Source organism: Lycorma delicatula, chromosome 4 (assembly GCF_047948215.1).
Source record: "Lycorma delicatula isolate Av1 chromosome 4, ASM4794821v1, whole genome shotgun sequence".
NCBI lineage: Eukaryota > Metazoa > Arthropoda > Insecta > Hemiptera > Fulgoridae > Lycorma > Lycorma delicatula.
The window spans coordinates 108,945,322-108,958,419 of record NC_134458.1 but is presented as its reverse complement, the minus strand read 5'-3'; the positions used below and the strand labels follow the sequence as shown (position 1 = coordinate 108,958,419).

At 28.1% G+C, this 13,098-nt stretch overlaps 1 protein-coding gene across 2 annotated transcripts in view; it reads right to left on the bottom strand.

Annotated features, from left to right (window-relative positions):
* Window positions 1-1,801: 1,801 nt before the first annotated feature.
* The window catches only part of LOC142323734 (tRNA (uracil-5-)-methyltransferase homolog B-like), a 49,702-nt gene continuing 38,405 nt past the window's right edge, over window positions 1,802-13,098 (bottom strand). For both annotated transcript variants that reach the window (XM_075363893.1, XM_075363894.1), the window contains exons 8-10: window positions 12,694-12,934; window positions 8,393-8,585; window positions 1,802-4,826 (exon numbers count right to left, since the gene is read on the bottom strand). In XM_075363893.1, the coding sequence (XP_075220008.1) occupies window positions 3,991-4,826; window positions 8,393-8,585; window positions 12,694-12,934 (1,270 nt within the window). In that variant the 3' untranslated portion in view covers window positions 1,802-3,990. The remainder of the gene's footprint in view (window positions 4,827-8,392; window positions 8,586-12,693; window positions 12,935-13,098) is intronic.

Here is a 13,098-nt window from a genome sequence, read left to right as displayed (position 1 = left end):
ATTGGTTAGAAGAATGATGGGATAGAATGTCATTCTTTAAAGATGTATTTCTGAATCATCGCTCCTTCAAATTGTTTGGAAATTTCATTTGCGTTCTCAAATCAGCCAAATGCAGGAATTTGTTCACAAGGTGGAAAGGTAAGAAATGTTTCATATTAATAAACAATGTAGGGAAAACTTTGTTCTAGCACAAGATATTGTTATGATGAAAGTACTGTGGGTTTTAAAGGAAAATTAAATTTAAATGCTAAAACCCTATGAAGCCCACAAAATAACACTATTATTTTATTTAAGATTATTATCCTTTTATTATTATTAACAATTAAATAGTACCATTTATTAATGTTTCATTTAATATAAGAGAAAAAAAATAATATTAGTCCCGTAAGTTCTTAAGTTAATTGTTGGGGATATGTGCTATGGAGTTACTCATTTTATTTCGTATTTTCCGGCAACACTCTAATTTGGTCACACATCACACAAGCAACAAAACAGAGCCAAGTACAAACGCACAGAGAATGAGGTAATCAACCGAACATTCACAACTCACACGATGAATACCTATTCATACAAAGACAAAATATTACATACTTAAGAAACAGATTTAATCAGATTTTTACACAATTTTCAAAAGGCTCTCTCAAGAAGTTTTAAGTGTGGTAAAATATCAGCCTGTAAAATACAGTGTAACCACCTCATTTGAGGCTGAAACAGAATGTCTTATCTGAAACATCTGCTTAGAACATTAAACAACACTAGAAAAAGTGCATTTCAATAAGGATACCTCAATAATTAATAAAAAATTAATTTTACAATTTGATAGGGAGAGTTTATACTATCTTGAGGTTAAAAACAACTCATAGTTGGTTTTAGAGCTTTTACAGCACTTATAGCAAATAAGCTCTTAATTAAAAATAAAAACACTGTTTACTAAACCTCAATACCTGCTGTTTTTAGAGTCCAACTAATTTATAATGAGAATAGAAGGAAAAACAGAACAGGGTTAGCTCAACCATTCCTGAGCCAAAAATTAACAGTTCCACATCCAGCCAAGCTGTCAAAATACTTTTTAATTTTATAAAATCATTAAAATGGTTTTATAATACTGTTCTCAGGCACCGGTTAAGTTCTAATCCACCAGTCTGGTCATCCGTGGTAACCAGCTATAGTTACTCTCATATGAACCAAAGGTTGCAGTTGTCAAAGAGCCCCCAAATCAAAAAAGATAAAATCAATAAATTTTAATTACATTAAAGGTCATTCCACCAAGTATTATACTGCAGACTTTAGTCTACCTACTTTCTACTTAATTATAATACAATTAAGGCAAGAAATAAAAAAAATTATATTTAATTTACTAGATATATATTCTAAAACCAATTACATTACTTGTGATAAATATAATAGCAATAATAATATAGAAAACACACAAGAAAAACACAACTTAATGTGCATATAAACTAATTAATTATATTATGAAATAATATAAACCTCTTCAATAGATAAATATATTTATATATGTATGTGCTACATACACACACATACATATATATATATTATTTTTGGTTAATACTTAAAGAATTTTTACAATATATACGAACACAAATGCCAAATTAAAAAAAAACTTGATTAATTAAATACAAAATTAAATTAAAAGGTACAAAATGCAACTGAATACTAAAATTACAATAATTATAAAATTAACAAGTACAGTAAAATATAAGTAAAATGTAAAGAGAAATAGTAGACAAAAAATTAACACAAAAAAGAAATAAAAATTAACAAAGAAATAAAAACTAAACCGGTTAAAAAAAGAATTTATTTTGAAAAAAGTGTATTACATCTGAAAAAGATAATAAATTACATTAACAATATAACTCTGACATCAATGAATTATATTTCATTTTTAAATATTAAACCATCTAATATATATTATTTTTATTACCTAAACCACACCATCAAATTTTTTTCTTCTTATACATACATTTTAGATTATGAATGACATATCCCTAAACAAGAAATATATTAAATTTAATAATAGTAATAAGATATATATATATATATATATATATATATATATATATCATAATACACATCATTGTAAGAGTATATTGTAATTTTGTCTTGTTATTAAACTATACTTTTTTCTTAGTTTCTACAATATAACAGCAGTAGTAATATGAAGCACCTATAACAAGACTATTACTGAAGATATGCCACTAATTTATGAAGCATGACTGGATAATTGTCACAAAGAAAACTTAGTGTTCAAATTTCAGTTTAATTGTTAAGATAATTAATTAAAATAATAATAATATAACACTTTAAACAAATATAATTATTAAAAAAAAAAACTTTAAAACCTTAAATACAGTAATAATATTTCTAATCTACAAATAGAACTGACCTAAAAGCTACATTTCATTATTATTAATAATTTTCATCAGTTATTTATTGTATATGGATAAGGTTAATATATACGATAGTATCTTTAAAATAAATGGCATTATCTTTTAATTATATTTTTATTATATACGTCATCTTTTTTTTGTGGCATTATTTTTCACCTACACAGTAAACAAAATACCCCAGGTTTTTCCTTAATGATACAGATTTTGTTGATAAACAAACCTCTTCAAATAGTTCTTGCTAGAATTTGAAACTTTGAATAACTCTTCTGAACATTAGAATTAATTTTTCTAATTATTAGGATTCTAATAATAGCCACTAAATGAAATAATTACTAAAATTTCTTACAAATATTAATTACTGGTTTTTATGTGTAAAGAGTGATTTAATGTACTTTTACACATATAATGCAGCTCATACATTCTTTAAATACATCAGTAAGTTAATCATATACTACAAAAAGATTTTATACTTTTTTAGATTTCAAACCTTTTTATGATAATAAACAGATTGATTACCTTCACATTTTCAATGCGTGAGTACTATATCCTAAATAAAAAAATATTTTTCTTTTAAATTCTCCTGTTAATTTATCAAAGTATTCAAAAGTCAATCAAACAAATGTGATTACAGCTATCTTAATAATTGCATTAATGTATAATTCAGATAATTTAAAAACCAATTAAGTTAAGTGCAGATAAACTTAATAGCAATGTTGACAAAAATACTCTAAAGCTTATATGTTGTAAAGAGTAGTTTAGAATAACTCTAAAACTACTGAAAGTGTGTTACTTTATATACAAGATACTTTATAAAGAACAATATTTACTTTAAAAAAAAATTGATTAAGTAGGTCCTATTAATTCAATATGTCACAATGAAAATCTTTTGATTGGTTGTCAACAAATAAAAATAAAAAAGTAACCAGTAAACTTAAACCATTTTAAGTAAAGTATGTTAGTCTAATTTATATTTTTAAACAGAAATCCTTTTTTTTAATCATATGGACCTCTAATTAGAAGCTATATGAAATAAAATAAAAATTAATAATGAAAGTTATTAATGTAAAAAATAGATTATACTCTAGTGTAAATTAATAAAAACTGCCCGTTATTAATCAGATGACTTATACAGACATTAGTGAGATCTATAGTGCTTGAGACTTGTACTGTATTAACATAAAACCCAAAAATGTTTTTAGTAAACAACGCAAATTAATAACATATTATTCCAATCAGCAGACCTCCCCCCCCCCAAGATCCAGCCTGAAAAAAGGCAGTTATCTATAAGACAATGCAGCCATCTTATTTGTCTGAAAGTAATAATAGCAAATTAAGGAAAAATATTTTATATTATCAAAATAAAAAGTTGATAATTTATGTAATTATGATCTCAAATACATATTTTTTATGCAATAAAATATTACTTATAAATTACTTTGTTTAGTAAATATAAGGAGAAATAATATATATATATATATATATATATATATATATATATAAGAGAATACAAAATAGCAGGTTCCTTTGAAGTTACTACACAACTTGTAACACGAAAGGACATTAGTATTAAAATGCAACTTTAACGACGTCCTTTACGGCCACGATTTTTACCTCCTGATCCCCTCATTAAAGGGCGTGGCCCAGATCTAGATGGCGGATTACGGTAAGATGAATTGATTGCAGCTTCCACATCTCGTCGAAAATTTGAGTAACGAGTCTCATAATCATATGTGTCGTTATAATAGCCATCAGGACCTCTATTATAATCCCAGTTACGTCCAGAATCAAAATAATTATTACCATAACTACCAATCTGACTCTGATATGGTCGACGATAATCACTGTAATTCTGATTTCCATAGCTCCAAGATGGTGGAGTATTGTACAAAGCATCACGTAGTGGGGGTGGATACAGAGAATCACGGGCAGACATCGATGGATAATTTCCACGTTTATTAAAATTGCTTCCCTTGTTGTAATTATAACCCATTAAAGGAGGAAGTTTACGTCCCTGTTGATAGCTACTGTCTCTACTACTCTGTTGATATCCACTGCCCCTCTTCCTATTACCACCAGAGTTATTACCTCTCCTCTTAGACCAGTAAGAATTTCTTGACGGATATCTACGTTTCCTTCTGTTAATGTTTGATTGTGCTTTTTTCGGCTCACGTGTTGGTTTTGGCAATGTTTTCATATCTAATCGTTCACACAGTATCACCAATTCACATCTTAAAGTATGTGGTGACACATCAATAGGAATGACTTTAGTCGGTACAAAAGGATTGGTATCAGCAAACATAGATTCAACAGTAGCCAAGTCCAATAAATTTTTGAGGGGTAGCTTGTGGTTAGAGCAAACATAAATCAGTTTACTAGCTTCTTCCAGTTTTCTCAAATTAACGATCATGCTCTGACCTACAAGAAAAAAAAAAGTATTTACTAAACTATTCAATTAATGGAGATTTTATATTTCAGTATGTTCACTACTTACCCAATTATATTACCCAAAGTTATATAGTATTATCACACACCTTGGAAATTATTAAATGCAAACTAATGCGACAGGCACAAGATGCACTGTAGCATTAACCAAACATTTATCACTATATAAGAAAATATAAAATAATTTTTTTTCTTTTTTTTTTACTTTAAACCAAAGCAAAATTTGATTAGTAAGACAACATGTAAATATTAACAGATCTAAAAAATAACTAAGTAAAAATATTAAACAAAAAATTCAGATTTTGATGAAGTGAGTTCAGAGGGAAATAATAAACAATTTCAAAATTATTATTCATGCTTTTAGTTTATTAAGTTTTCCTAAATATCATAAAAAACAAATTTTATAATTAAATACTTCATTATTTATATATATATATATATATATATATATATATATATATATATATATATATATATATATATATATGTGTGTGTGTGTGTATATATAATAAAAAAAGGAAATCATAGAAAAAAGGATTACAAATTGCTCATTTTTAGAATTGTAAGATTAATAATTTTTCACTGGAATACCATGGGAATTTTTTTGTGATTTTTTTTAATAAAAAAAAAAAGAAATCGACAACCAAACACGTTAGTTAATTTCTAAATAGTAAATATAAACATGTAGCTGACATGTTTTATTTAGCATTGCAAATGGAACAAAACCAGAGCTTCACACATTAACATTAAAATAAAACGTTTATGCAAATAAAGTGTTATTTTTTCTCAATTTTGAATTTCATAGTGTTTCTGACAGGTAAAAAATATTATAACATTAATTGGTATATACAATAATGTAAAATGGAATACAAGCTGATGCCATCAATCCTGATTAATGTCTTAAGACAATTGAATACAGTAAATTTCTGGTTAAAATTTCAAAATTTATAAACAGTTCAATCAACAAGACTGTTTCCCCAAAAATTGTTCTCTTAAGTCACAGATATTTTAATGTAAAATTCAATGTAAAAAAAACGTTTACTTCTGTTCTTGTATAATAAAAAATTGTTAATAATAATGTAAATCTTGAAGCCAGCCGCGCAAAAGTTGTTGCCTTGCATTGCTATCTGAAGTAAAACACAGGTCAATACAAATGTATGTTAAAAATGTTAAATGATAGTTACAAATTTATGGTGGACATTACATAAAATTACACTGCAATTTTATTAGAGTTCTAAATTTTACACAGAAGTACACGGTGTAGCAATGAATAATGCAGTTTAACAACACGTTTTTCAGATACAGTTGAGTAGGGATGAAACCACTACTACCATTTTGTAGCTTACTGAAAAAATATTTAGTTGCATTGGAGAACTGGAGTGGAGAACAACATACTTTTGCTATAGTGTTTATAAAAATAATTGTTTTAGGGTAAATTTCAAAAACATTACACAATTGTGCTGTTCCATCAGCTCATGCCATCAAGATAGGTTCGAAATTTGGAGGTCACTGGTTCTATGCTAAAGAACAGTGGTAGTGTAAAAGCAATACATACACCATACACCTGAAGTATCACAACTGTAAGAGAGGCATTTAAGTGAAGTCCATGACAGTCAGCGCAATGCCATTCTGTGTCACTTTGACTATCTAACTACAGTATGTGGTGAATTTTACACTATGACCTCAAACCTAACCCATATAAAATTCAAACTCATGCAATACACAAATGTGACTCTGAAAGAGGATAAATTTCTGTCAAATTTTGTTTAGTTTTAGGGGCTTAGATTTGTTATTCCTTCAGGGAGTGAATTTAATTTTAATTTTGACTACGTAGTGATCCATGTCTACTTCTCAGAGGACTTTTACATTTTACATACATATTCAAACTTTCTTTTGATCATCTATCTAACCCCTATTATAATCATAAAAAAATCTTTTCAAATTTTCAACTTTTTATTTAGTTTATCCATTACCACATGGCACTAAGTTTTAGTTAATTCTAACGCTGTATATTATTTGTACTCCTAAAAATTCTGAGTATTGGATGTTATATTTAATTTAAATTAGAAATATGTAAATTGTTTTTAAACTAATGTGAAATTAACTTTAAAATATCAAGTTCACAAAACTAAACTCTGGAAACCAGATTAAACTGACCATTGTACAAGTGATGTACTGGATCAAGTGATACTGGCAGTAGTTTACTTACTGATTCTGGATTTTTTTTAGTGTTGTAAATATATATATGGATTTACCAAACACTTTATTTTAGAGCACATTCAGTAATTTCCAGTAAGCATTTCTGGCAGAACAGCTTACATATTGCATAACACAAACAAAAAGGTTTTTAATAGGAACAAACAAACAAAAGATATTGTGGGGAGGTATCTAGCATTTCAGGTACTACAGGTATAATTATTTCAGTAAAACGTTCAGGTAGATCGTCTTAATGCAAAGATTCTCATGACAAGCATGAACAGCTGACTGCAAAGTACTAATTGGCTATTCTATATGATGGAGAAATATGTTTTTGTTTATTTCTTTTACATCACTAATTAATAAAAACCAATAATAATTTGCAAGAGCCACAAGCAATCGAACTATCCAAATATAAAGATAATGTATGCATTATACAGCTGGATTTGATGTTGGTTAATATATATGCCTACTTCTAAGAATTGAAAATCTGAGATGTCAGCAAAGTAGCTAATATCTCACTCTATATACATGTCAAAAGGGTTTAACAAATTAATTGAGGTTAATAATAACATTTTACAAATATATTGATTTCACGTTTCATTAATTTAGAAAAATATATTCCCTGAATAACTATCTATTTCTACAGTTAGTTTATTCCATTTTTTGTAACCTGTTATTATACACCTTTTTAATTTAGTTTTTAACAATTCTAAGACACTCCCACAATTCAGAGAATTTTTTATTTTATCAATAGCCAATCGCTATGATGGAATGATAGCATCTCTGCCTTTTTATCCAGAGTTCAAATCCTAGTCAGATGTATTTTTTCACATTCTACAGAAAATTAATTTCATTTTTAAAGGGTGCCACAGCCAGATTAAAATAAAGTAAGGGTCAATTGCTGATGGGTTTTTCTCTTAAACTCAATTATAGACATTCAATAAATTTATTCATTGTTCCATGGGAACAAGTTTGTAAATATTTTTAAAAATTACAAATAAAATCATGCAATGGTGTCCTTTGGTTTAATTATATATAAAATAAGCACTTTCCTTTGTAAGCAAAATTACCCTAAATACATTGTACTATTTATATAAAATTCCTACTTACATATGATTTCCTAATACGGACTCTGAAAGTCCTGATAATCATTTCATAATGAGTACAGATAAAATTTATAATTTTGATAAATAAAAAGTGACATTCAAAATATGGGATGTGATATATGCTGCAGAGTTGAAAATATGCATTGGATATTACCTTATCTAGTGTTTTCATAAATCTCATGCACAAGATCCAAAACTACACTAACATTTCATAACAATATACAAGCAACTTACTGATTCCAGCTCTAGGAGGATCCAGTATTGGAACTACTTTTTTTCCTTTAAGTTTTTCAAGGAGGCTCGGATACACATCATCAATTTTCCCTTGCACAAACTCACAATTTTCCAACCCGTTCTTCAGTGACAACTTTTTAGCCCCTTCTACATTTGTATCCATTAATTCAACTCCAAGCACTTCTTTTGCTTGCTAAAGAAAAACATAAATATTAATTCTTAACTAGGGGAAATCAATAAATAGTAATAGGAACAACATTAACATTAAAATCATCATGAGGTAATACATCATCTAATGGTTAAATCAAAATAACCCATCATAAAATAAATATCACTTGTTACAACTAGGTAAAACAAAATTATTTACTTCAATATAAATGTGAAACACAAAAAAATATGACAATTTCATTTTTAGTAGAACTAAAAAAGGCCATAAAAAAACAAACAGAATTAATATAACAAACCTGAAATTAAAAAAAGGCATTATATCAACACTACTAAAATCCTTAATATATTAAGCTTTGACTTTATATAAAATAGGTAAAAATTAGAATTACTTTTAACAAAAGAAAATTTAACCTTATTTATAGTCAGTTAAGATTATCAATTCTGGAAAAGATTATCATAATAAATAAAACAAATTGACTTATATATTAACAATGGAAGATGTTAACACAAAACAGAGGATGAATCAAATTTAAACTGAATTTTGCTATTCTATGCAGCAAGCAGTTCCAAGCTGAATGGCGAAGTGGGGGGTTAAAGTTCGGTGTGTTAGAGAGGGGGAACCAGCTTGGTTAGCTCCTCCACTCTGTTCTGTTGTCAGTGCAGCCATACTGAGCATGAGGTTCCATCATCTGCTGCTAAACATATAATCATAGTTTTTAACTAATGAAGGCGTTAAACCCGTGTAAAATTTAACTTGTTTAAAGGTACAGTTTGGGGACACTACAATGTCCCAAAACAGAGTGTATATGTGAGCCAGACAATTTAAGAGCGGGCATAAAAGTGTAGAAAACAAATGTCATGATCAACACCCAAGGTCAAATCTCACAGCTGACAACATTCATGTCATTCAGAGAGCTTTTCGAATGTGACCACCAGTTCACTGTTGAAGAAATTGCATCAGAAGTGGCTATCAACTATGGGAGTGCTCAATCCATTATCACTGATCATCTTGGTTTTAGAAAAATTATTGCCTGATGTTTTCTGAGGTTGTTGACCAAAAATCAAGAACGGGTTATATTGGAGATGTGCGAGAGAATTCTGAATCAATTTTGGCAAGGGGATGATTTATTTTTTAGGCACATCATCATATGTGATGAGACATGGGTCCATCATTACACTCCGGAGCCAAAAATGGCAAATAAGTAAGGAAGGAGTGTTGAAGAAACTATGAGCAACTGCCCAGTTGGAAAAGTTCTTGCAACGATTTTTGACTCAAAGGGAGTTTTACTCAGATTTTCTCTACAAACAATGAATGGTGAATGCAACTTACTATTGCCAGCTGCTACAGTCAAGAAAAGCTGTCTACCACAACAAAAGACGGGATATGACATCACAGATGTCATCCTACTCCATGACAATGCCAGGCCATAACGCCATCACTTTGACAAGAGATAAACTGGAAAAAATGCACTGGGAAACCCTCCTTGCAGTCCAGATTTTTCCCCCTTTTAACTATTTATTGTTTAAAAGAATCGCTTGGAGGGAAATGAATCGAAAACAATGAAGACGTCGAGGAGTGCGTGCGCAGTTTGCCCTCTTTTTATGAACTAGGAATATTCAAGCTTCCAAATCGTTTGGAAAAGTGTGTACATCATGCAGGAAACTATATAGAGAAATGATAAAGGTATGAATTGTGTATATTATTAATCAATAAATTTATAAAAAAACTAAATAGTGATTCATCGTTATAAAATAAAATTAACATGAAATATTACGCAGGTTTAACAGTTATTACAGAAAAATGTTGATTTTACACAAAATTTTCAATATTTTTAGGCTTATATTAATCCATTAATTAAGAGAAATGAATGGTATCTCAAGTATGAATATAACTTATATGTGTACAGTTTCTAACAATGTTTACAACAAGCAACTTTTCTTCAATTCCATATTTGCTAGACACTTGTTCCTAAATGCAGTATTTCATGTAGTCTGTCATCAACACATTTTATACAGTTGGCCAAAACAAAGTCAATTTTACGAGAGCTGTTTTGTATGGAGACAAGATACCAGAATGTTCTGGGTACTCGTATTTTACAGTAAAAAAATCTTGATATTACAATTCAAAATTGTTTGTAAAATTGCCAGATTCTCTTAAGAATTCAGAAAACTTAGCAATATTCTGAATATATACACGTTTATCTGATTAGCCTCCAGAACCACCATAAGGTATTACTTCAGAGGATGAATGAAGATATGTATAAATGTAAATAAAGTGTCTTATGCAGTCTCAAGTTGACAGTTACGGAGATGTATGGCTAATTAAAACCCAACCACCAAAGAACACTGGTATCCATGATCTGGTATTCTAATCTGTATAAAAGTAACACTGCCTTTACTAGGATCTGAACCCTTGGAAATCACAACTTTGAAATGTGCTTGATTTGGGATGACAACTTCACTGGGCTGGTCTAGTGGTGAAATCTGAACCCAGGCATCAAGTGAACTCTGAAATATTTCAGAGTGAAATAATTCTTTCCAGTGAACTCTGAAATACTTCATTATAAATTTTAATATTTTGTATTTTGATTTTTTATAAGCAAATAACCATTTTCAAGGATGGACATACTACTTTTGTTTTACAAAAGTAACAAACAAGGAAAATGATTATGAAAAGGCAAACTAGATAATAAAAACAATCATGAAAATTCACTGATTCCTCAATTCTTATATATACTTCTGATTCTCAGCCAAGTTGTACAATAATTAAATTAAATGCTTACTTGGAAATTGAAATAGAGCTCATAAATAAATAAAAAATTACTTTGAAATAAAATAAAATTCAGTAATTTAGATAAGAAAATAAGACTTTTAAAGTAAAATTAACTGAAGATCAATCAAAAAAACAAATTGTTCATGTGCAAAAAGTATGTATTACTTGCATAATAATACATTATTGCTCATTGCATTACTTTACAACATATTAAAATTTGTAACTGGAATCTCAACTATCTCTCATTTTATATTCTTTATGATGTATCATCTCTCTTTGATTCTAAACACAAGATTTAGTAAAGACAAAAAAAAACAGAATAAAATAACTAACCCTCCCATCAACAATTCACATTAAACATATTACCTGCATTTATTTATAATTAACAAAAAGAAAATAGAAATTATTTCAATAAAACCATGAATTAAACTTGAGCGAGACAAATTTAAAATAATAATTGTATAATTATTATTAACCATTTGCTTACTCTGACATCTGCAACTCGCTGTGAATTCGCACATCCTATCATTTCATTGATAAATCTTACTACTATCCTTCTAACATATACATTATTTGTTAAACTCAATTGAGAATGAATTTTAGTTAAATAATTATAATTTTACATAACTTCAAATACAGCTTTTCATTATTATGTCAAATAATTCAAATAAAAAGCCATGCTGAAATTCATATTTTTAATCTCATTTTAATATTATAAAATATAAATTGACACCAACTAAATCCCTTGAACATTATATTTTATTTAATAGTTTGTAAATTTGATTTGAAAATACTTCATAAAATAATTTCACTGATCTGTTTCACTATAGTACATATCAAATAAAGCCCTACACTTCACACATTTTCTAGTGCTTAATCCACATTTGTATGGAATTTTTGGAAAAAAGGGAAGGAATTAGGATTTATATATTACATGCTGATAATTTAGAAATTTTTACTCTTTCCAATTTAGAAATAATCAGGGTAAGAAATAGGTTGACTTAAAATTAATTTTAGTTACTGATTTTTATTTTTTATAAATTGTAGTTTTTCAGTAAATATTGTCAAATTTTTAACATCACTTTTATATTTCTAATAATTTTATTCTATAAATTTTTGCTTGTAATAATTATTTTCATCTTTGAAATTAATATGTAAATGGGTGTACACACCTTAAGTGATGGCAAAACAATGATATTGCTTACAAATTATGTAATCGCATAAGAATACTACAAATATAGACATCCCAAAATCAAACAAAAAAAACGTAATATTTCAGCTAATCTAAACAAAAGTGAAGTAATCAAAATTTTTAAACAAATTTCAATAATACTAAAAAAAAAATCATTTTATTACAAACCTTAGCTAACACCATTCCCATTCCACCAGAACCACAACAGAGATCCAATACAGTAGTCTCTGAATCGACAGCAGCCAATTCAGCAACTGCTTTGTACAATACTTCAGCACTATAAGTATTGCACTGGAAATAAAAATCAGGGGTAACCTCCAATTTTAAACCCAAAACATCTTCTTCCAAATATTTACTGCCCCAAATATGTTCTTCAACAGGTACAATCTTCTTGTGTTCACCAACATCCCTTAAGAAACATCATCATTAAATCAATATGTATAATTTTTTTATTAATTATTTGACAAAATAAAATATTTGTCTAACAAATGCATTCTCCTTTTTAATCATAAAAGTTCCAGTTTTCAACAGTTGGATTCCTTACTACAGTACATTAACATTAACAAACATAAA